At 46.2% G+C, this 24500-nt stretch overlaps 1 protein-coding gene across 1 annotated transcript in view; it reads right to left on the bottom strand.

The window, feature by feature from the left end:
• Window positions 1-24500, bottom strand: part of CSMD2 (CUB and Sushi multiple domains 2) — a 345266-nt gene that overhangs the window by 63308 nt on the left and 257458 nt on the right. Inside the window, exons 29-38 of the mRNA XM_087760834.1 lie at window positions 21902-22040; window positions 21191-21378; window positions 13749-13943; window positions 12649-12765; window positions 10343-10456; window positions 10100-10195; window positions 7771-7974; window positions 7084-7208; window positions 2698-2794; window positions 1596-1700 (exon numbers count right to left, since the gene is read on the bottom strand). Coding sequence (XP_087616960.1) covers window positions 1596-1700; window positions 2698-2794; window positions 7084-7208; window positions 7771-7974; window positions 10100-10195; window positions 10343-10456; window positions 12649-12765; window positions 13749-13943; window positions 21191-21378; window positions 21902-22040 — 1380 coding nt within the window. The remainder of the gene's footprint in view (window positions 1-1595; window positions 1701-2697; window positions 2795-7083; window positions 7209-7770; window positions 7975-10099; window positions 10196-10342; window positions 10457-12648; window positions 12766-13748; window positions 13944-21190; window positions 21379-21901; window positions 22041-24500) is intronic.

Raw genomic sequence — 24500 nt, 5'->3', positions numbered from 1 at the left:
AGCTGCCCTGAAAATCAACACCTATTAATTTTCTCAGCAAAGAAACCAAACAAGCCTGAGAATCCCAAGCCTCATGAAAAACCTGAATGTGATTGTTGCAATGGGGTAACGCGATCCTGAAAGAACTTATTGATTGAAACAGAAATGGAGAAGAAAGAGTCACAGCAAGAGAATTTCTAAACCAACACCCATTTCTCCAGCTCCCACAGAGCAATCTGGGGCACACCTTCTCTCCCCAATCTTGTTGGCTGCCGTAATCTTGCTGGATCCATTAATACGCAAGGTTTCAATCTGCAAACTCAGTAAAACCGGGAAAGCTTACTACCAATTGGCCCTCTAAAAGCACACAGTCTCTGCAGTCAAACAGCTACGCCATTTCTGTGGACATTTTACAAAATGAAATGCACTTGCAAATCTATTTGCTGCTTTGGAAAAAATCAACAGAACATTGGTTGGCTTCAGAGACAAACACAAGATCCGTGATCAGAACCAATTGCCAGACACGGCGTCCAGCGAGAAACAATTATGTTTGCATTGCCCCAAGGAAGATTGTGTGAACAGAGACAACAGTCCCAGCACATCTCGCATCAGCTCACCATCACTGCTACCAGCGCAGGAAGAGAGCCAGACCATCACCACGCATTAACCCGTCCCCTGAGAGCTGCACAAAGACCAGACCGGCCCTGTCGCACCCACGTCTTTAGTACGCTGCAAATGGACGAGCCTGCTCGCTTCCCTGACTGCGAGCTAAACATTCAATTTAGATGTGCTGAACAGAGCTGAGAGCTGCTATTCTGCACCCGCTTGCTTGTACGCTGTCTGTGCTGCTGCCGGACTGTATGCGGTCGGTCTCTTCTCCCAAGAATTAAGCGATAGGACAAGAAGAGATGGCCTCAGGTTGTGCCAGGGCAGGTTTAGGTTGGATATTAGGAAAAACTTCTCCACCGAAAGGGCTGTCAGGCCCTGGCCCAGGCTGCCCAGGGCAGGGGTTGAGTCCCCATCCCTGGGGGTATTTAAAAGCCGGGGAGATGTGGTGCTTGACGACATGGTTTAGTGGTGGCCTTGGTGGTGCTGGGTTAACGGTTGGACTTGATGATCTTAAAGGTCTTTTCCAACCTAAACGATTCTATGATTCTATAAGATCTGTCTAGCCCTGCATGCTGTTTCCAGCAATGACCAATATTGAATGCAAAGAGCAGGCAGTCCCTCCCAGCCTCTGGCAAGCAGCATTTTAGCCACTTCCCGAGCAAAGATTACAGCACTGTGGTGAACAGGCCAACTCTCCATGAATTTTTAAAACTTTGGCCTCCACAACTCCTCCTGCCCCACAACACAGAGACCAAAGAGGTGCTACAAAGTGCAGCAGCAGCACGATGCGGGTCACCCCATGACCCCACGTCTCCTCTGCTGCATCTGTTCTCCATTTAATGTTCACTCCCTCTCTGCAACTTGAGAGCAGGGAACCACATAAGCATGGGCCTTAAGCTCACCGCTGCTTCCCCACTAAGCAGCTTCCACTTCTACACGGCAACAGCTCCGTAACCATTTCCCCACTGCTCAGAGGAACGGTGAAATCAAGGCTGAATTGCTCTTACTTTTGTATTCCAGGTGAAAGCCAGCAGCAGAGACGCTGATATCCGAATAGAAATGCAGATAGAGTTGGTTTGAAGTGCTGTTCAGCAGCGCAGGCACTGTAGTTCCTGGGAAAACAAGAGGTGCACAAAGACACTGAAGAGGATTCTTTTTTCCTCCTCCGTGTCCTCAGAGACTAGCTGCAGAAGAGGCTGAGAACAGAAAGTCCTTTAACTTAACAAGCTCTGTTGGTTTTGATCGGGTTCTAATGAGGCCAATTGAGAAATACCCAAGGCCTCTCCGCAATGGCCTTTTCAAAGTCTACTGATGAATTTCATCATGTGAAGTTTTACCACTTACAGACCAGACAGACTAAAAGCATCGAGAAGGGAACTGGTGATAAGAAACAGCTTGGGTGGAGCGCAGGTCCCCCGTAAGGTCCGGATTCCTTCTCCTGCCTCATTCCCTGGAAGCTGTTGCAGCACCAGGTTGAGGCAGTTCTACCCCAAACGCAGCGCTGGGAGCAGTCTGCTGGTCTTTACGCATGACCCTTCTCCTTACCAACCTCAAAGCACTTTGAACACATTTGTTCATTAAATAAGCAAGAATCGAGCCATCGGTTTGCAAGTGGCTCTGCTTTTTGACAGCTTTACAATGCTCTTGGGCTGCTTGCTACTCCCTGCTCTGCTAAAAGCCACAGTCCTCACTACCAAGCAAAAGAAAAGTGGTTTTGCAGCCATTCATCCATTTTGGTGCAAACTGGCCAGGTTAGGTTAACCTGCCGAGCGCAGTGGTCTGAGCCAACCCCACACAACCCAGCAGCGCCGCGGGAACTCCCGCTTCCAGGCTGTGGAAGTGCTCGTGGGCTTTTGCAAAAAAACCCCAAACCTAATCCACTGGTTCTGCGTTTAAGGCGCTCTATGAACATTTTCTGCAGGAAGACAGTAGTCAAATTCCCAATTCAACAAAGCATATGATTCCCTTTAAGCACATGCTTAAATCTATTCTGAGTTTTTGAAGCACTTAAGCATACGCTTTAATTTTACGTCCGTGAAGTCCAGCTGACGCAAATAGGAATTAACCATGCACTGATGGGCTTCTCTGAACACGATGCTGAACACGTACCAGAGAAACTTCCCAGCATGGTGGCCGTGTTATCTCCTCCATCAAACACTTCCAGGGAATCCCAGTTCTGCTCAGTAACAAAACTGATCACCTGGATCTGAAAAGAAAAAAGTAACAGTACAACTCCTGCAATTATGCTAATGAATGAAAATAATATCAACGAAAGGGCCACTAATAACGTTAGCAACACACCCTGGGGCTTTAAGTCAGCACTGCTATTTATCTGTGCTAACGCACTGGCAAATCTTGGAGACCTCCTGCCTTTGACTACCGCTGCTGGGGCTATACGGCTATTTTCCAGCAAGCTCCACATTCCAAACTTCTGTATCGGGGTGCCGTCTTCTGCTGCCACAAAGGGAGAGCTCCTGTAATTTCATGGCTAATTTACAGCAGCTGAGAATCTGAGCCTTTTTTTTTTCTGTTTTGAGAAATCCCTGAAGACCTCTGCAACACTTTCAAATGAAAGCAACCACTACCAACCCAAGAGGTAAAATTAAAACAAGGAAACCCCCATTAGACCACAAGATTTTTTAATCCAAGGAAGTTTCTGCAACTGCCTTGTTTCTCAGCTTTTGGTCAAATCACTCAAATTGCATTTTCAAATCTCCCACCTTTCTCTGCCCTGCCCCGTAAGGCCTGGAGGCTTAAGGAAGTAATTTGACTCAGAACACAGATGCAATCCTCAAATGAGGAACATCATGAGATCTGATAAATTTGCATTTACATTGAAAAACAGCTTTTACGCTTGAGCAAAGATCGACATGTAATTGCACAGATTTGTTTTCCTTGATTACCATTGAAATGGATTCTGCCTTTATTCCTAAATACTGGGAGTTCTAAGTATTCACTGTCCCATTAACAAAACTAAGCCGTGCTGTAGATGAAGTTTGGTGAACAGCCCGAGAGAGTCAGACAGCAAACCTGAGAGAAAGCCAACAGCATCTGGCAAAAAAACAGCTCTAATCTGTAAGCTCTAGATGAAATTTTCAAACACTGGGTACCTCACATTAAACTTCTAGGCCAACAGCCTAAAAAAGGACCCTTAAAGACAAATCAGGAGCATAAATGACTCGTACAACTTGGCCCCAAACAAAAGGCTTCATTTCTTGGCATGCGGCAAAAGCCGCAGTTGTTCGGCACCGCTGCCAGTGGGTTTGGGGAGAACGCCGAGCTTCGGTAATTGGGGCAGGCAGATTTCCCTTCACTCCCAGCCTTCACACATCTGCTTACTGCAGAGCCTCCATTCTTTGAGGTCTCTTTGGATGAAGATTTCCTACTAAGCCTAATGCTTCTGATCTGCAGTCGTCCTGTTGAATTCAATAGAGTCACTCCCTTAAGCACAGAGCTCAGCGGGACGCATTCACCGGACTGAACGCTGTGGAGAGATTTCAGTGCCCTGCAAATCCCAACTGCACGCACACATCTGCGCAGGCACGTGCACGCACACACACTCCCCCTTCCCTCTGGTAATTCTGTGACCCCCCCTCCCGTTTTTCCTGCAGTGTTCTTACTCTGTATTTACTCATCCACTCCAAATAGCTTGCTTGCCTTTGCCCTGCTAAACATAAAATAAAACACACACACATTTAAAAATAATAATAAAAAAATCCCAAACCCCATTATTTCTGCCATTTGAACCTTTTTCCTCCTTGATTTATTCTGAATAATAAAGCAGGCTATAAAGTTCCTGCAAAGTTTTTTTTTCCCAAAAAATGAGTGGAGTTCATCTAGCAGAAATTGCAGTGACCCCTGCAGAGCCATTACTGATCACACTGACCAAGTCAATACCTTTCAGCCTGCATAATTACACCCCTATTGTGATTTACATTATTGAAAGAGAATGCGGATTGAGAACGTACATTTTATTTGCTCTTACATTTTCTAAATTATTTATCCTCCTCGCCCCCCAACTTAACGGAATAAACATTTTTAAGGTCCTAATTCAAGTCTGACATGTGGATTCACAAGGGATCTGCATCTATTTACTGCCATGTATATAAATTAATTCACTCAGGAAGGTTTGCTACAGGAATGAATAATTCATGGCAGAAGTGCTAGCTCGTACACTGATTACATAAAAATCCTGCCAGTGACTCGCCGCTACCAAGAAAGCTTTAATTTTACCTCCTCCTCTGATTTACGGCTGTTTAACCTTTAATTGTTGTACAAAATGAGGGTAAACTGATGCTTAAATTAGTATCTAATAACTGAGAACATCTCACACACAAAGGCAGGTGACCGGGGAAGCGAGGCAGGTTACGCAGCCGCTGGGTGGGAGCACGGCGGGTCCAGCTCTGTGGCCATCACCCTGCCTCTGGGCTGCCCCCAACCCCACAGCTCCTGCACAGGGCTTCGCTGTGGCTGTTTTACTTCCAGGGGGGCCAATACCTTTCGCCGTGCCTTTCTTCCCCATAGAAGACTTCCAGTGGAAGTCACGAGCTGATGCGACCTGGTTTGATGCCGAGGGAAGATGTCGTCCCATGACTGGCCCGCGTCTAAGGGCAGAGCCGAGGGGCGGCGGGTCCCTCGGCACACCGATGGCGTGGCGACCCCAGCACAGCTGGAGCTGGAGCCCCCAGCGCTGGTGCGGGTCCACACGGACTCTCGCCAAGCACCAGAGGAAGGGGTCAACGCTGAAGGACCACGGTCCAGCCCTTGAACAAAATCTTCCCACTCTAGACCTAGAAACTGAACCTACGGCTCTGGCGGCGTTAGAGCTCAGCCACAGGATACATACACGTTTTTGTTTGCACGCATTCTGTGTCAGACCCCAAAATATCTGTTCCCCTTGCAAGATCACATGCAGCAGGAAGGGGGGGAAAAAGAGAAAAAAACCCAAACCAACCAAAACCCAAACCTTTAAAACACTTTGGCATTACATTTTCCAGTTTTACATTAGAGCGCTGCATTTGCACAACCAAAGAGGTGAGAAACAAGTACTTATGAATAAAGACATGCTTTTAACAGCCCGCTATAATACTCGCTTTCCTCTAAGCTTAGCAGACGTGCAAAAACAGCTCCGCGGGCTGAGAAGTGGCAGCGAGGGTTTGCATTCAGAACATGGCAGTGCAGAATACAGACATCCATTACATCGCTTTAAAAATTAAGTGAATTATCACCTGCCGATCCCAGGAGTCCCGAGCAACTTGCAAACTGCCTCAACTGTTCAGATGTTTTGCTGAGCTAAATGGATCCTCCTGCCATTTGGGGGTTTTGAGAACGGCTAAAATTTCAGATGACCAGGAAGGTATCAACAGTGAGCTCTGAGGGTTTTGGAAACACTATTTTAAATGGCTTCAAACACAGAGAGTGGAGCAGAATTTGCTGGACTGGACACAGCGAAAGCCTGGAAGAAGGCACAAAATATTATTCCAGGCTTGTGCCGTTTTGCGGTGAAGGCCCCGGTGCTGCTCCCACCAGCTCTGCCATCCCAGACCCAGGCCCAGGTTTCGGTTTGAGTTATGATGGTGGCACCAGGCAAGAATCTCCTCTGGGAGAGCAGAACTGTAATCCAGCAAGGCAGAGCCGATGTTTCAATAAAACCATTGAGAGAAACACAACTGCTGCGTGCCAACAGCTCTGAGTGCCGCAGAGAGAGAGGAACCCGCCTACAAGTCTATTAGCGAAATATATGATAGAGAAATAAAAGCACTTAATGAACAAAACCCTCGCAAAGTGGTGTAAAGAAGAAAGAAACCCTCCGATAATGAGGCCTGGGGAATGAATGAACCTGTTAAAGAACCCATCTCCTGTGCGTCCGCTGATGACAGTGCAACGCAGTGCGAGACGCTTTCTGTGAGGACGAGGCACATATGTGCTGAATGGGAACTTTATCTAAGGTTTGGTCTCTGATGTCGGGCTTAATTCTCAACATGCTCTAGTTTGCATGACTATTTCTGCAGAGGAATGATAAGGACCACAAAAAGACCTGAAGAGAGAGCTCATTTACCTGGAGACAATGAACAGCAAAGCTGTAATTGTATAATCATACCGCGGCAACTCTGCTGGCATAACAAATCCACGCAGGCACTCCGAGCAAGCAACTCTTCCTTGGTGTAGCTTACATTGCTTTCAACATTGCATAATTAAGCAGTATAAAGAAATATGCCCAAAATACCACAATTATTTTGTTACACCAGAACAGCCACATGGCTCCAGTTGATTTCCCATGGAGAGTGCCTCCAGGAGGCAAAAATCTATTGAAATATTACCCGCTTTTGGCAGTCATAGTGTAAATGAACATCTGATTCCGGAGAATTACACATTCAACCAATCTCTTTCCTGTGAGGAGCAGCAACTTCGTAACACGTGGCCTCTGTAAGTGCCCCAGATACCGTGCGTTCTCCTCTCCAGCTCGTGCTGCAGCCACAGCTGCCTACACTGTACCTGTATCCCTGCTCCTTCGGGGACTGTTATCTTCCACACGCAGTTCAGGCTATTCAGGTACGGCTCCGGGAAGCCAGGGGACAGGATGGTTCCTTTGCGTTCAGTCAAATTCCCACCACACGGCACTGAAATAGGCAAAGTAATGCTTGAGCACGGAACGGCTTGGCTTTATATGAAAACGTTCTCTTTAAAACATCTGCCCGTGGACAAAAAAGCAAGCAGAATTGGCTCATGATTTAAGGATAAGATTTGTATGAACAATCCTCTTTTCAGTAAATCTCTCATATAACTTCTAACACAAGCAGCAGGGTCCTGAGGTGTGGGGAACACTGGGTACATCAGCCCGCAACACCGGTTCTTTAGGAACCGCTCTCCTCCAAAGAAGGTGAAAGCAGCTTTCAGGCAGATCTAATTTATTCTAGATGCTGTCCCAGATCGCACAACTGAGTCTTGGATCAAAAGGTCCCTTCCCTGACATTTGGGGTTAACTGTCCTTGTTCACAGGCAGGCCTGGCTACTGCATGTAAGAGGTGTAAAACAGGCTTTTTTGTTTCGTTGGTGTTTTGGTTTTTTTTTTGTTGTTGGTTGCTTTTTTTTTTTACCCATCCCAAAGGACACAATTTATTTTTCTAGCCCAAACTGCTGAACTGTTTTGCCTTTTCTTCCCCCAAACGCAAAGATACCTACCCACACAGGTGGGAACCGAAACGTTCCACTGAGCCAGCGCCCCGGGCATGGTGAGGCACTCGATGCTCCGGGAGCCCTGCAGCGCGTAGCCAGCGCTGCACTCGAACCGCACCACCGCCCCCACCGCGAAGTCGCTGCCCAGCCGCCGGCCGTAGCGAGGCTCTGGGACCGAGCTGCACTGGGTGGCACTGGTCCGAGGAACCGCTTCCATTGCAGACAGGGGAAACCAGCAGATTGCAAAGCAAAAACACAAAACAAAACAAAAAATGGTCAGAGCAAACATTTTGGAAATATTAAGTGCCAAATTAAAGATCCATTAGAAACAACACAGGAATCGGATTATACCTAAACTCCAAGAGTGGCTGAATCAAAACATGACCATTGAGAAGAAATAACATTTCATTCGAGCTTGTGCCAATTCAAGTGATACTTGAAATAAAAGCAGCTAGGACATTACAGAACTACGCACGCTTGCTAAGATGAGACTGTTTGCCTTCAGAAAACTTATCACATCAGAGAGGTCATTTCTAAATCGGAAACCAAAGGCCTTCAGCAACGACTTTCCAAAAAGCTGGTTTGCCATATAATGCCAGAGCCTCAGCGGAAAACCCTTTAAGTTTCTCGGCTCACTCGTTACTATAAAGGACGGCAATTTTAAACAATCTTCTTCATGATGAGAAGGGTAAGAGAAAGAAAAGGGGAATTTAAGTTGTGATGCCGCATCACCAGCTGTTGAAATTGCCTGCATTCCTGTTTGATACTGGAAACAACAGTCAAAGAAAGAAATGACAGATATGCGAGGGGAAAAATGAGTCAAAGAAATGTCTATCGCTGAGGAAGAAATCAATTTATATTTTTCTCTGAGGTGCTTTACGATTTATTAGTGTTTAATGCCTGAGTTGCTGGGAGGGGGGAAAATGCGAAGATGATGAGCACGTTAGCTATATTGTTTGATTTTAATTTGATTCAGAGATGAATGTCAAACCCACTGTCAAAGGCATCACGCAAGATGACCAGCAAGAAGCTGCAGTGTGTCCGTGGTCTGGGGAGGGGAACGGAGAGGCGGGAAGGAGCCCCTCATGACGATGGACTGCTTTGGGCAGATCCAAGATAGCCAAACTACTGAGGGAACCGTACCCCTGCTCAGATAAACCCAGCTCAGCCATTTGTGACCAACGAGCGTGTGCTCGGCCTCTCTCCAAACCACGGAAAGAAATCGTGCCTGTGTGCTCGACCCTGCAGCTCCGCTCCCCACTTCAGGCTGCCTTCCACATGCTGCTTCAGGCGTCCGACTCCTCCGCCTCGGGGGAACTTGCCATACACGTGCATCACTGGATGGGGGAGGCTTTGGGAGAGAGAACCCCTCGTTTGTGTAAAAATGAGAGTAAACGCCATTAGAGCCTGGCCAGGCAGATGAAAACCAGGGCTGGCTCGCTCTTTCACTCTTGCTTTCCATGCAGAGATCACTGAAGAGTGTGCAGCTCATAATTAGCATGCAGGAGGGAGGAGATAATCTTTACTGATTTCATCAAAACCTTTGCTTTGCTGAAATCTTTAAAGATTACTATCAGAACTACAGTTGTTTTACAATAATTAGGCAGAAATTCAAGAGAACAGATCTCTGGATACTATAAAATCCAAACCATGCTTCACTTCGCCCCCAGAGAAGGCACAGGTTGCCTCTGCTGTCTGTCCCCACTTCACAGTAATGTGCACGTAAAAGCTTGGCTGAACCACAGATAACTATACAAAGCATGTGGGTGAGAAAGCCCTTCTGTTTCCCCACTATTCTGTGCATCACTTTCTATTTACTACTTTAAAATCTCTAAGTGGGACTCGCCCAATGCAATGCAAGCTGTTACTGAAAGGATCAAGGGGCAAAAGTTTGACAGCAGGAGACCTAAGCCTATGACACGCAGAGAGGAAGGATTTCACAGAGCTGCTAGACAAGTGTTCAGCTGCTTACACTGAGAAAATGTGCTAAAACGCCAGTGGGAAGAATTGCTTGGGTATCAATCTCAAGAACTCACTGTGTACTCAGGGCATGATTCAATGAGATACTTCAGATACTAATCCTGGGATGCGCGAGGGTTGAGGCTGAGTGAAAATGGAAGGTCTGAATATGAAGTACCTACAGGAGCCAGACAGCCCTGCAAGTTCACTGCTACCAAAATAATCTTCATCTCCTGTGATATTTCCTGCTCAGACAGAAAGTGTGCAAGGACCGCAGACACCAAAAGCAGTTCAGGACGCTTCAAGACATCACTGTATTTTTGACCGCTATCTCGGGACCAACCTGAGGACATCTCCAGAACACAACTGTACTCACCTTGGTAGACAAAATGAAAACCTTTGGCTGTAGATTGACCCTTGGAACTAAATTTGATGAGAATCTGGTTGGTGGTAGCTAACGGTAATGATTCACCTAGATAATGAGAAAGAGATAAAACAGGAGAGAGAGAGAGAGATTACAGCATTAGCTACACAAATGGGTTGCACGGAGCAAGGCGTTAAAAGGCAGGCTGTATCTTTAGCTTGTTTTTCCCAGCAGCAACAGGGACACGTTCCCTACCTGTATGAGAGCCCGAGAGGGAGCTGAGGAGCCGCGAGTGCTGGTTGGGGCCATCGTGGACTTCGACGACATCGTTGAGCGCGGTCTGGAAGAAGGCAAACTGCCCAAAGACCACTGCAGAGAGAGGGAGCGCCGGTCGGGGCGGGCAGCGGGACGAGCCGCGCCGCCGTCCCCGCACAACCAGGGCCTGGAGCCGGGGCATTTCAGCTTCTTTTATTTCAGGAGCTTGGCAAAGATAAAAAGGGCCTGACTGACAGCCCTGGAAGATGGGAGCCCTTTATTTATCCACAAAGTAGGCATAACAGAAGCAGCAACCAGCCTCCCCCGTGTTCGCTTGCCAGAACGCTTTAACACTGATTCATAGGCCGAAAGGGATTCTTTTATGAATCATCCCATTTGCCTGCCTACAGAACACAAGGTATGTAATTTCTCCAACTGATAATTATTATTTATTATTTGTATTGAACCTCTCTCATGAAGCGGGCTCCCGTTGGGTTAGGCATTGTACGAAACCTGAACAAAATAACAATCCCTGCCCTGAAGAACTTAATTTCTAGATTGAACCTCTCCGGTCAGGGAGGACCACTGCTAGGGAGGGAGGACACCCGCAATTTTATTAACAGTCAGTCCTAAGCCTGCCTACAGAGACTGCTAACGGGGGAGCCGTGCAGTCCTCTGGGTCTTACTGCATACATTGTAAATGCACCTAGGAGCAGGCAGAGCTTATAAAAGGGAAGAAATAATAATGAGAGGATCAGAGCATTTTTTTAGCTAGCACAAAGAGACTTTAGTTACTTATCTTTATTTTTCAGAATATAGTAACTTTTTTTTCCTCCCAAATCTGCACTTAGATGTTTTCCTCCCCTTTGTCTCCTCTCCTAGCTTTGCATTTTCAAGTTGTAAGTGCCCAGTTGCAGATTCACAAGCTGAGAGCTCTCTCGCTGTGAAATTCATCATCCACCAAGCTACGACATTTGTTTCCTGCACATTCAGGTTTCCAGCACGGCTTTGATGCTGGGAACGCTGAAAAAGTGACGATTGCACACCCTGATGCCTGCTGTACGCAGAATCTGAGAAGTGAAGGAGATGGGAAACGCGTAACATTCACTACTAATGGTTTTCCTGCTTGTTTTTAATGAAGCTATTGAAAGGTAGCAGGTGGAGAAGAGAAACTAATTTAGCTGTCATCCGACTGTAGGCAGAAGTCAGACTTGCAGATCAAGACTGTCTCGCCTTCTAGCTATTGTGTTTCTTAAGACAATATCAAGATCTGCTATAATAAAACAGGTTAGGAGGTGTAAGAGAACAGTGAGACATTTCACCAGTTGGATCCAGGAACTCGGCTGTAACCTACACGCACGCCGGCAGAAGGACAATTCCAGGGAAAGGAGCTCGTAACTGATGCCTGTGCGTGGTGGCCTCATGCCCCCCCTTGCTATCTGAGCAAAGGAAATCACAAACAGCTGAAAAGGCCGTAGGGACAGACCGGATCGATGCAATGCACTGAGAAGCAGCATCAAATAACAGAATTTAGAGACCTTCACCTGCCAGACGGTCTGCACCTCTCAGTGCAAGTGCTCTTTAAGAACTTCAAATTCCCTTCAAAAAGAAAATATGTTAACCAGCACTAATATCCAGCTAGCTGCCTCAAAGGTTTCTAGAACATCGATCATTCTTGTGTTCAAGCTCTGACCAAAATTAAGCAGCACTGAACTCTACAAAAAGAACGCCGGTCCGTTTAAATGGATGTGGCTTTTGTTTGGATCTAGTTTTAAAATTTAATTTACATGTTATTTAAAAAATAAAAATTAGTTATAAGTACCATAGCTGCACATCCACAACACTATCCATTTTTGTGCTTCTCTGCTCAGACAGATTATTTAGCACCACAGTTAGCATGTGTTTATGGCAAATACATTTTGTACTCTCGGAGGTCCTCTGAGTCTGCTGCGAGCATTAATCACCATGAATTATTTTTTGCTGATTTTTCAACTCTGCATGACTGGATATAGTGCAGGAATTAGAAAGGGAATCACAAGATGGTGTTTTTTGTTAGGTTTGGTTTTTTTTTTGTCCTCTCATTTTTGATAGATTTTGAAATTCAGAAAATTCCCACCATCCTTACAGACTACGACAAAATATAAATAGCATCCAACAGTGCCACTTAGTATTTTCCAGTCTCCCTTATCTCCATTTATAGATGCACTTATTCTACTGCTTTGTTCAAACAAACAAAGAAAAAACCCAAACAAGAGAGTTGCACAGACAGTAGGACAGATTTTCAAAAAACCACCCAAACCCGATACCATAGTCCTTCGGCACAACGATGAAGTACAAGCAGACTTGTCCGCTGGTGTAGTTCTGGGGATAATTTGGAGAGAGGACGATGCCATCCGAGCCCGTGTACTGACCGCCACAGGGTGCTGTAAGAGAAAGTCAAGAGGAGCTCACCGAGCGTACCCCTGCCAAAGCCTGCCTTGAAACGTCAGCCTTTTCCCTGCTGCTTTCAGATCCACGCCTGCCCACGCGCTGTAACGCTCTGCAATGCCAGCTGCCCCCAGCCACCGTCGATTCCACGCGTCGGGTAGTGCAGCTCGCGCTGCAAGTTCTTATTAAGAACAATAAGGCTTATCCTAGCCTGAGTTCATGCCTGCTTCACATTTAATTATCAAGACCAGGCAAGGCTAAGGGATAACACGTATGGTGTTGTAGCCTAATGTGGGATTTGCACCGCTCTCCACCTGACCTTAAAGCTCAGGACCTGGCAGGATGAGCTCCTACTCTCTTCACCCTTTCTCAGCAGCGGGAGCCTGGCTCCAGCGGGAACGGCATCCTCCCCACCAGCGCCTTTCCCAGTCAGAGATTTCCCTCTTCCAGTCACCGCAGACTGACGGCTGTCTCTTGACTCACTTCTCAGATTAAGAAGGTCTGACTGCAAACCCACCACTTAAACCCTTTTCTCATTAAGCCAGAAAACTAAACAAAAAAACCACAGAACCCCTAAGAAAAAACTGCCTTCTGTTTTCTCAGTAAACTCTGACCCTGCTCAGGAACGCACATGCTTAAGGGCTTTGATTAGCAGGGATCAGGTCAAGCAAATGCTTAAGTGGCTTCCTGAATCCTGCCCTGCACTAGGACCCAGGTTTTGCCATGCAGATAATGTGTTCTATCCAGTCTTCTCTCTCCTTCAAAAGAAGATTCAAGAAACTTCATATAAATTAGCTCCTCCTGATCTCAGAGTGTTAAAAAAAATGAAAAATTATGAAATGCTGAGGAAAAAACACCTCTGTCCCCTTGCAAGCAGCTCTACGCAAATGCAACATCAAGGCTTGCATTAGGATAAACTGCTGGAGGGTCTGGTGATAGGCAGATCATTCTCTACTCACCTTTTCCCCTTGGGCCTTACCTGTACAGGTAGGTCGAGGTTTGTTCCACGTGGGTTTTCCATCCCCTCCCATTACGCACGTCAGCGTGGAGACCCCTTCAATGTCGTACCCTCCGTCACAGTAGTAGGTAATGGTAGATCCCAGCTTCAGATCTGTACCCACTCGTGTGCCATTCTTAATTGATCCGGGATCGAAGCATGACTCCCGGGGATTTTCTGCAAGAGAGAATTGCCAAGATCTTTATTGGTCTGATACAGCTACTCTCAAATTTTGGTCAACGGCATGGTTTTTGGCTTTTCTTATCTGGTAACCTCACTTAAGCATATTGTAAAGACTATTACCGTTGGCAGAGTTTAGACTGCAAGCATTCCCTCATGCTGCTGAATCTGGGGAATTATACAGGTCAGATTCTGGTCCAGACCATTCTCTGATGCTCAGCTCCAGCACAAGTATATGGGAAGAAGGAAGGCTTCAGTTCACGCACATATTTACTGGTACCCAAAATCCAATCAACGAGGCAAAGCTTTAACTATCTACACTCGCTCTCCTTTCTTGCATAGGGGACAGGCTGCAAAGGAACTTTGCAAACCAGGGCAAATAAACACAGATTGAACATGCAACACATTTTAGATGTGCTACATCTGTTCACATTATCTCCTTGGCTCCTATCGTTCCCGTATCCAAGAGCTGCCTGCTCTCACCATGGAAATACAGAGTGCCATGTGCTAGCTGGTTGACTCTCCAGATGTGCAGCATGGCTGCAATTATGGCAAAATGATTACAAGCAGTTAGACAAAATGAAGACATTTTTCTCTCTGTTCGCTATGCCCTGCAGAGTTAAAAACCCTATTTACATATGAAAATTCCAGTAAAGACTACAGAGCTGTCAGGACTTGGATATTTCTTTCCTTCTTCTTCTGAGGGCTTTTTTGGCTTTTTTTCTTCCTTTTTTCCTGCATGAAATATAATGAGAGGCTTTGATTAATCCTGCTCTTTTGTCATTTGGAAATTGCTCATTAAAGATGAGGGCTTTTCTGAGAGCAGTGGGTCTGTGAACAATTATAATGTGTTTAAGCATTAAATCATGGGCTTTTAGTATTTGGGGAAGGGGTGGAGGAAGAAGCAGAAAACAGTGAAGCCCCCAGATCTTGCTTTTGTTTCTTTGTTTGCAGTGAAAAATAGGCTTAGCTCTACAGTTTCCTTCGCACTACAGCTGTACCACTAGCTAGTGACCCAGGTAAGCAGAGCACAAAAGGACGCAAAATGTTTCCGCCAGGAGCAGCTGTCCTGAAACGCAGAAGTGAGGCCACTGGTTCTTCCTAGAACACCAGTTCCCTAGTTTGGGAGCCACAGACTGGTCAGCCCTCAATGCTCCTCACAGACCATCACACACTTGTACCATCAAACTTTAAATTGTGAAGTCCTGGGTTCTCCTCTGTGTTAGTGGTATCTTGCTGCACGAACTTTGTACAAGCCACTTTTCCTTTCAGCAACCAGTTCCAGTTTATCTGATCCTGGGAAGGGACACACATGTGCCTAGAAGCATAATTACTGCAGCATTCAAAAGAGAGCTTTGATACTCAGAACACGATGGAGAAGACTGGGGTTCTAAGGCAAAAGAAGTCAACAAATATTTTTATCCCATTATGTCCTGTGTGGGATCTGACGGTAGGTCCTGCTGGGACAGGAGCCGGACACAACAGAGAATTCTTGATTATGGCGAGTAAGACATCAGGACCAAAAAGCTTGTTTCAGTCACAGCACTGGAAAGCAAAGCCCTTGTCTCTCTGGTCAGCTCAGATGAACACATTCCCTCCTCATTCATCCTTACGCTTGTGAGACATCAGCCATAGCTGGAGAAGCGAGCCTTTACCATCACTGCGAGCCCGTGGACCATTCCTGTGCAGACTGGTCATCACGGTCCCCAGAGGTGACAAACTGCTTCTGGGCAGCCGTCAACCAGAGCACTGGAGACGAGCAGTGCAGCCGCATGGCCCAGAGTCCACTGTAGCACACGAGCCATTTGCAAGTGTACATGCTTCATCTACTTTTCCAAAATATTTTTTCACTCTGCAAGCCTTTATTTCTCTGAATTGTTAATATTCACTTTTAGACACTTTCATACAAAAGCTGCACCCAACGGCTTTCCTTCTGACCACTTTATGCCTCTCTTGTTATTTTGAACAGTCTCACTGCCTTTCATCTAACAAGTTGATGTGCCTTCTACCTGTCAATCAGCCTCCCACCCGGCTGTCAGATGTCTTAGCCATGTGCTTGATCTCAGCCTCTGCTCTTGCTTTGAAAAATCATGACACTCAGTGCTCAAGTCACTCTGTCGACGGCTGAAAAAAGGGTGGTGGCTGATCGCTGAGCACCAGCCCCACTGCTTTTGTTGTGTTTTCCTTATTCTTAACTGTTTCTCTGTTCCCTTGAGGGTCCGTGCCTTCAGGGACACCACTCACCTTCGAGGACGATGCGTCCTGACACACTAGTCCTACGCATACCTCCAGCTGAACACTGACCTGCCCCGACGATCCTCAGCAGCAGGCTACAAAGGGAAGCAGGAGCTCAACTTTAAGGAAGCATTTGGTTGCGTGGTGACAGCAAAAGACTTGTAGAGGGATGTGGGAAAGCCACAGCTTTTCCAGCCTTTGATTTATTAGGCTATGAAGTGAGTACAGCACGGCTTGCCCATTTAGAATTAACATCTTATTTTCACTTCAGAAATTGAGAACTTTACCCTGATGTCCCAATTAACATGGATTCAGGCTGCCAAATGCTTAGAAAAGAGTCAAGACAAAAATGCCATGAGAACTGGCTCATTAGTCCACAGAAAGCAGAAATTTTCTGTGCTTCCCCTCTCCTTTCCCAAGGAAAACTCAAAGCCTGCCTGAGCTCCTAGACCAGGAGGTCAGGCTTTCATCTGCATGTTTGAGAACAGCTTCACCGGAGCGCAGCTGTCCCTCCAGTGCATCATGAACTCCATGTCTGTGAACACGTGCAAGCCTTTATTAAGAGCTAAGCCTTAAAGCAACACCAGGAGAAATTGTCCAGGAGACTCCTTTTTCTGCAACAGTCATCATATACTGAAGTCAGGACAAATTACATTAGGATCTTCCGGACCAGGGGCAGCCTTGGCATCCCGAGCAGCTTGGCTGCTGCCACTCCAGCTCGCCAGGAGCCCAGTATCCTCCGACTCAGCCCAGCTAAATGGACTAAATGTCCTTTTCCAAAGGACAGATCTGTTTTTCAAATACAAGTCGTCTTAGGGTCGAGCATCATCTCCCACTTCTGACTGTTTTAACAGCAAACAGAACTGGATGTTTTTAAACAGCTTGCCTTCCAAAGGATTTTACAGAATAGTGTTTCTGTGAGGAATTTCCACCTTAAATAATCCATAAGTAATGCTGAATATATGCTTATAAGCTCAGGATGGGCAAAACAGTTCTGGCGAAATAATAACAGATTTGAAATAAGGCCTGGGGTTTGGTGTTCTTTTTTTCCCCTCTCATTCCTTTGGAAAGGTGAAAAGTAATCAGTTTTGCTTCATTTGCTTTCAATTTCACGCCTCTTCACTTCTGGCCCACAGCGGAAACAGGTAGTCCTAAAAAGCATGAGAAAACCTCCCGCTTTGGAGCATCCAACCTGGAAACCCCTTCCTACCCTCTGCCCCAGGCCTGGGGAGCCAAACCTAAACACGCACGTGGGTCCCATCCGGCACCGACCCCTCAGGACACGTTGCTCGGAAGGAGGCAGCGACTGATGGAGTCTGACCCACTTCTCTGTCCATGACAACAGGTCCCCAACGCTCACAAAATATATAGGCGGGGGGGATAATTTGGGAAAAGCTCTCCAAACGACTAGCCTGCCCTTTACGTTACTAACAAAGTGTGGTCTCCGTTTAAAAGTATCAGTCTATGAATACATAAAATGCGTCTTAATAAAATCTGTGGTTTGTGAGATGCCGCAGTGCAAACCGACTATTGGAATTCGGATGATTTCCCAATGAGAAAAGATCATCTTCACTTTAGAGATGAATCCCTGGCCAAATTTAAAAGAGTCTCCGGTAGCATTTTCTGGCAATGGCAGCTTCATGGAAGACCCTCAAACCAAGGGGGCTTTTAAATTGACTGGAAACAGTTTTTGAAACTTATCCAGTGCTGCTCTGTAACCAGAAATCTCCCAAGTATAGCTAAGACACACAATTATTCTCTCTGTTCAGAAGATAATACATGTAGAGATACTGAGTTAAAAACCTTCGTTTTCTGTAGCTGAGACACTTAAAAGAATTCTTAAGCAACAACTGGAACAAGAGATAAGTTCTAGGAATATTGCAAGCCATCTCTTTCCTATGGTTAAGCTTTTGCTTTGTAACTGTCCTATTTTGTAATCAAGAACTTACCCTTCTGCTTTGTTAGACTAATGCTTGCTGGGCTCAAGCGAGCCTGCTACGAACGCAGCACACTGCTTTCACAGGACGGATAACATTAATTAAGCTGGTGTTGCAAATAAGCACTTGGTTAAAGATTATGGTAACTTCAACAGACCTTGAACGGGATGCCTGAGCAGAGCACGTCTTCCTTGTCAGGAATCAGCCTGAACCCAAAAAATCTACTCCCTACTGCTAAATCATCCCAAGAATAAATTCCTCCTCAGCTGACATCCCAAACTACTGCATTTAAGTTTCACCTGACCCTGTGAATCAACCCAAGGCTTCACACAGGCAGTAAACCAAACCTCTGTAAATTTAAGTGTGTGTGGGGAAAGCATGCTTATGGTTTCTTTGCTGGTAACCTTCGTTTGATTTTTCGTTCTGCCGCACAGCTGGCAGGGCATCATCGGTGCAAAGCAAAAGATAGGAGTTCATCTACCAGAGATCCTGCTGGTGTACTGTATCAGTGTAGCTAAACTGGGAAATTGCCTGGCTGAAGAGCTGCCCTCCAACACCTTTCTACGGCATTGCTGCATTCCCACTTCACTCTCGCTGTCATGCTCTATGCAAAAACTGGCATAATAAAAGCCAAATTCATTCTTCTCTCTCTGTTTTCTCCATTCCTCCTGGCCCCAGAGGACAACTTTCTCTTGAAGAGCCACTGCCCCTGCAACAATTTCCAACGAAGTGCTGCGGCTGTTTGGAATTCACCCGGCACAGCGTAGCTGCAGGCTAGCAACACGGTCCCAGTCCCAGAGAAGATTCAGGATTTCAAGGAGGGACTGACAGATGGCTGCTTTGCTTTTTTTCCCTAAACATTACCAAAAGAGGACTACAAAGCCCCTGGTAATTAACAGTATTTCACACACAGCTGACACAGGTGATATATGGTATTTAGGGAGCTGGGGGCAGAAGCCCGCGCGGGCTGCAGCACTGACCAAACACGACGAGCCGGCTGAGAGAAGACGGTGTCTTCAGCTGTACTTGGGATTCCGCGCTGGCAAGGAGCCGAGCTCAGTATTGGATTTTCTTTCACACATGCTCCCTCCTGCATTTCTTTTCTTCTTCCTTCGATTCCCCAAAGTTCTATTTTCTGCTGCTTCTCAGACTTGAATCCCAGGTTCCTTTTAAAGTGTGGGGAAATTAATGAGCAAACTTAAAGCCTCATTCTTTTCTCCCAGCAGTTTGGTTTTGTGGGAAGTATGTAGGCGCGATTAACGCCGTAGGAGTGTTTAGGAGAAAAACGCATCGCACAACCACCCTAATTTAATGAGATTTCATTTGTTAACTGCTTTCTGGCTGCCCAAAAAGAAAGGGGAAAAGAAGAAAACACAAGACTTAATTTTCAGTAAAATTAATTCTAATGAGAGCAGAAAACGTTTAATCTCTGGAATCTTAAGCAGCGTTGGTTGTCTTTGTCTTATTGTTTCATAACTTCACTAGAGGGAAATCCATCTGTTCAGCATAACTAACAGGAATTGCCATTTCACTGTCATTTAACCTCTGATCAGGTCAATTCAAAAGGAGGAACCACAGAGCAGAGACAGGGCATAGGAAGAGAGAACTGCCCAAGCACGTGGAGAAAGCAGCAGCAGCAGCAGCCCATCAGCTCTCCAGCACGAGCTACCGCGGCTCCCACAGCACGCAGTTGGGCCAACAAGACTCAACAGCCTGTTTCAGAGCGTACGCCACGGATGCAAAGCCATGCTTCATAGTGGCACGCATCCAGTACATCTGAAGCCATCAACGCTTTTTTCCCCATACTGCAAACCAGTCCATATAGGCCAGAGGAGACTTGAAGAATCATTTCTTTCCAACCCTGTTTTTTCCCCGGTTTTTAATCCTCTTCTCCATTCTGCATAATCCTGGCTCATCAGATCCAGCTTTTCAGAGCATATTTTTTACTACGGTTTGTAACAACTCCATTCTTCCACCTACCCTATGCACAAACAAGGAACACGCTCTGCCAAAGCCTCCCTTTTTCCCCGTCTCCCAGAACAGCAGTGCCAGGTCTGTCACTTCTCAGCTTGCTCCATCGCCAGAGAGCTAAAAGCCCCCAGGGAGAACTCTAACCACCGCCCCTGTCTCTCACCATTAGAGCTGAAGCCACCAAAATGTTTTACTTCCTCCTCAAGCAAGCAAGAAAAAAAAAGCCACTGCTCTAATAACGGTGAACTATTCTGTTCGTTTTACTAATTATTAGTGAATTTTTAAGTAGATGCTTTAGAATCTTAAGTGAAGCAAAATGCACGTATTTCAGGAGAGCTCCACTGACTCAAGGGAGCTGAGCAGCCACCTCCGTGATCCTCGCCCCCCGAGACAGCCACCCAATCACCTGGTACGCTCTTGAATGACAGTGTCAAAAATTCAGACCGAGATCCCATATCGGCTATCTATGTCTGCACCTCCTTTTCTTGGACAAAGCCGCTCTTGCCACTAAGAATAAATCTTAAATCCATAGCGATGAGGAGCATTCCTAATAACCAGTTAACAGTTCAACATTCTCCAGTACTCTGAAAGCTCAAATCTGCAACGAAGCAGCATGTTCTGCTCACTAAGAAGACAGAACTATTTAAATTCTGTGTGGAGCAAGAAAGATTACACAGAATACAGCCTGCACATAAATGTATATTTTCTGGGAATCGCCCTTGATTTTCTTTAAGGGGGGGAGATATAAAAACTTTCTTCTCTGTTAATGAAAGCCCCACACAGAAGCAGCCACATGTGACTGATCTGCAGCCACACAGCAGTCCTTTTATACTGCTCTTATCTACCTTATGTACCCTGGCTCTTCTGCTAGCCTGAAGGATACTCTCTCTCCAACTCTCAATTTTCCCTCCCATGCCTCTTAATCAGCTTTGGTGGTGGCAAAACAGACAGCAGGATTACCGCCTGAAGAGAGGTTTCCACATTTTCTAGAGCTTCTCCCATTTGGTTCAGCTAGGTGGTTTAACCTGAGAACAAGCGCAGGTAAAATCCCCCGTCTTTGCTGAGGCAGCTGGGCTGGGTGCACCCCCGGACCGCTCTTACCTGTGTAGTCAATGACAAATCCGGTGTTGCTGACTGATGCATCGCTTCGGAAAGCAAGGAAGAGGCTGTTGCTGCTGCTCTCTATCCTCTCGGGTAGCTGGGAGCCGTAAAAGCTTCCGATCAGGGGGCTGAGAGAATCGGGTCCATCGTAGATATGAAGGAAATCATAGCCAGGCTCCAAACTGAAGCTGCAAAGCCAAAGGAAGAGTGCTTGAAGTATGAGCACGTTACAGCAGCCCCTGGAGAACAACAGAGACTGTGGTCTTCATGGGCTGTATGACGAGATAGCTGAGAGACTGATTCTGCCCCAAAACAGCTCCTCGGCTAAGTATGGGACATTTCTGTCTCTGTTCCGTATGTAAGGACTCGAGGACTGGCGATACAGTCAAGAGCACAAAAGCGTAAGCCGGTGTTGCTGCAGGGGCTTCCCTATGCTGCACCAGTTCCATGGTTATCTTCTGTAAAACCATGGGGATGTCAAAGAGGAGCTACAGCTGAAATACGTGCATCTCCTCCCAGATTCAGGTAACCTCTGAGAACAGATTACCCAGGACTACGGGACAGCCCTACCAGGCTTGCTTTGGTTCCTTCAGAGAGCAAAGAACTCCCACGCAGACCCAGTTCACCCAGGCGGTGCCCCACGGCTGGTATCTCCTGCCCGTCCCCGCAGGCAGCCACAGGAGGGGAACCAGAGAGCTCTCGGGTACGTACGTATTAAATACCAGGGCAATGACATAATCCGGAGAGACGGTCAGCTTCCAGTCACACTCCTTCCCCGGCGGGTATGGCTCCGGGTACTGCGGGGACAAGATCACTCCTGCCGGTCCTGTCAAGATACCTCCACAGGGAGCTGGAAGGCAATCAAGCAAACGGATGAGGCTTTGTCTTAGAGAAACTTAAAAAATAGTAGATGAGATGCAGGAAGGGGGTTGGAAAAAGAGATATGGATCGATAAGGGGCAGGGAGACAGTTCGCAAGGCTGTCTGATAGTAAGATATGTATTACAAGAGCTTGAATGTCCCTAGCAGAGATGAGGGCTCTGTTATTCCAGACAGGGTACACGCACACAGAAACAGAGCTGTGGATACTATTGCAATCTTCGTAAGCTCTGTAAGTGAGCGACCAGAAGGAGAGAGAGACGCTTTATGCTTTTCTGTGGCATTTATTTAGGCAACTGCTGGTCAAAGTCTGGATGGTTGCTAAATAAGCGAAAACATGTTGTCTGGGTCTAATGGCTTGTTCGTGTTTATTACAGTCACCAACACATTAAATGCCAAGCTGATTGAAAAATCCATTATTACTTTTTTAAGGCTGCAAGTGCCTGCATGTATTTCCACTGTGGGAAATCCTCATGATTGATTTATTACTGTCAGCCTTTCTGCAGTCTCTTCATGAGGGTCAATGCTCTAAGCTTCCCCCCGTTGCTCAGATCGATCCTCCCAGATTTGGGATGGGGTGAGAGAGGGGAGCACAGCCTGTGTTAAACTCGAGTGCCTGACACCAACCAGCCTACAGCAGTGCCAGCACCGAGTAGGAAACGACGCAGCACGGGAGAGAACGAATCGTGGAAGGATCTTCCATGAAGGAATGAGCACGCGTGTATATCTCGTGGGCTTTTATAAAGCCCTGCAAATACACGAGAATCTACAGATAACAGGTAAAACGTAGTGGGGCTGTTCTATAAGGATCACAGTAGAGATTAAATTAGAGACCCTTCTCCAAGGTCCAAAAGCAACTTCTTCAATCAAGTCCATTGCAGGCTACAGGCCCCGAGAACTGTTATCCCTCTCGAACAGACGAGGAAATCACAGCACAGACAGCAAAGAGCTTAGCTGAAGGCCACGCACAAGTAACCTGGAAGAACCACAAGCATCACTTCTGTGTCCATTTACCTTCGTCTTAACCTTTAGGGTGCGTTCCTCTTCCAGACTGTAAAGTCATGGGAAAATTCAGGAAGAAACTAAAGTATACAGACTCGCTTTTGAAAAGCCTAAGGGAGATGGTTGTTCCAACACCCTCTCATTTCTTTGAAAATCCCACCCATAGTCTCCAAAGGATTTAAACTAGAAACTGGTCCAAGCCATCGCTGTTTGGAGTTGGGTCAGGATGCAGACTTCAAATACCCCCAAACCTCTGGGGGCTGTTTCAGCTGAGGTTCCAGTTCAGCCCACATTGTTTAGGGACTGCAGAAGTTGTACAATAAAGATGTGAAAATACATTTGAAATGCTAAATCCAAACATAAAATCCAAGCCCTAAATTAAACCCCATTTTCCAATTCAGCTCTAACTAGGCAGCCTGTTACACAGTTACTATAAAACTGATATTATTTGGCCACTGATTATTCCTCCAAATCCTTTGTCACTGAATAGAGGGAAGGAGCAAGGCATGGCTTTCAGCTTTTGCACACAGCTTATGACTCCTAAAACAAGACTGCCAGACTTCTGTTCAAAAAGAACCCAACACAATATCTCCAAGTCAAACTGGAGATGACCCATGGGAATTCATCTCGCAGGAAGATTAAGGCACCGGCTACATTTCTCTGAAAAGGACTGAGAGCCCAGCTTCTGGTGTGAAAGAAAACTCAACGGGAGAATGACGAGATGGGCATGACATGCAACAATACGATTTAGTTATAGCTCCGGGAAGACGAAAAGGACTGTCTCTATCAGGCTGAAAGGGTGCCACACTAGATCATCAAGATAGTCATTCAGAAACCGAGTCATCCTGCAGGGAGCATAAATCCTGTGCATGCTGCAGAAGTTTCCTAGCTGGCATTAAATCAGATGTTAGAAACAGAATTAACTGATTTTTCTTGCTTGGGATAACAGTGCATAAACAGGAATGAAGGTTACAGGGTAAGTAATTTGTGGCTAGCATTTAATTGGCCAGCAAATTTCATGTTTATTGCTCTTATGTGCTTAGCGTGACTGTTTTTACGTGTTCTGGACATATTAAAAAGAATCACTTTTATGAGCTTCTTTTATTACTTTATGAGCTCAAAGAAAATGTCAGATAGTTCTTTCTCGTGACAGAATTTGCTGTCTCCTCAAGCAGAAATTATTCACCCATGACCCCAATCCTCTCTACCAACCTGAGTTTTAAAGCAGCCTTTAATTTTGACTTGTCAGGTTAAATATCATCACTTACATTGCAGTATGTCCTCTGAGCTTCCAGCATGAACTAGATTCTCATTGTCCCAGACACTCTGGGGACAAACCTAAAAAGTAGTTCTATGAGACAGCTACCTGAGCCATATCTACCTTGTCATACACCTCTTCAAACCAGGTGGGACTCACCCCCTTCAGATAC

Source organism: Nipponia nippon, unplaced genomic scaffold (assembly GCF_047370975.1).
Source record: "Nipponia nippon isolate SJK-2023a ecotype South Korea unplaced genomic scaffold, ASM4737097v1 scaffold_23, whole genome shotgun sequence".
Classification (NCBI taxonomy): domain Eukaryota; kingdom Metazoa; phylum Chordata; class Aves; order Pelecaniformes; family Threskiornithidae; genus Nipponia; species Nipponia nippon.
This window is presented reverse-complemented; position numbering and strand designations above follow the sequence as displayed.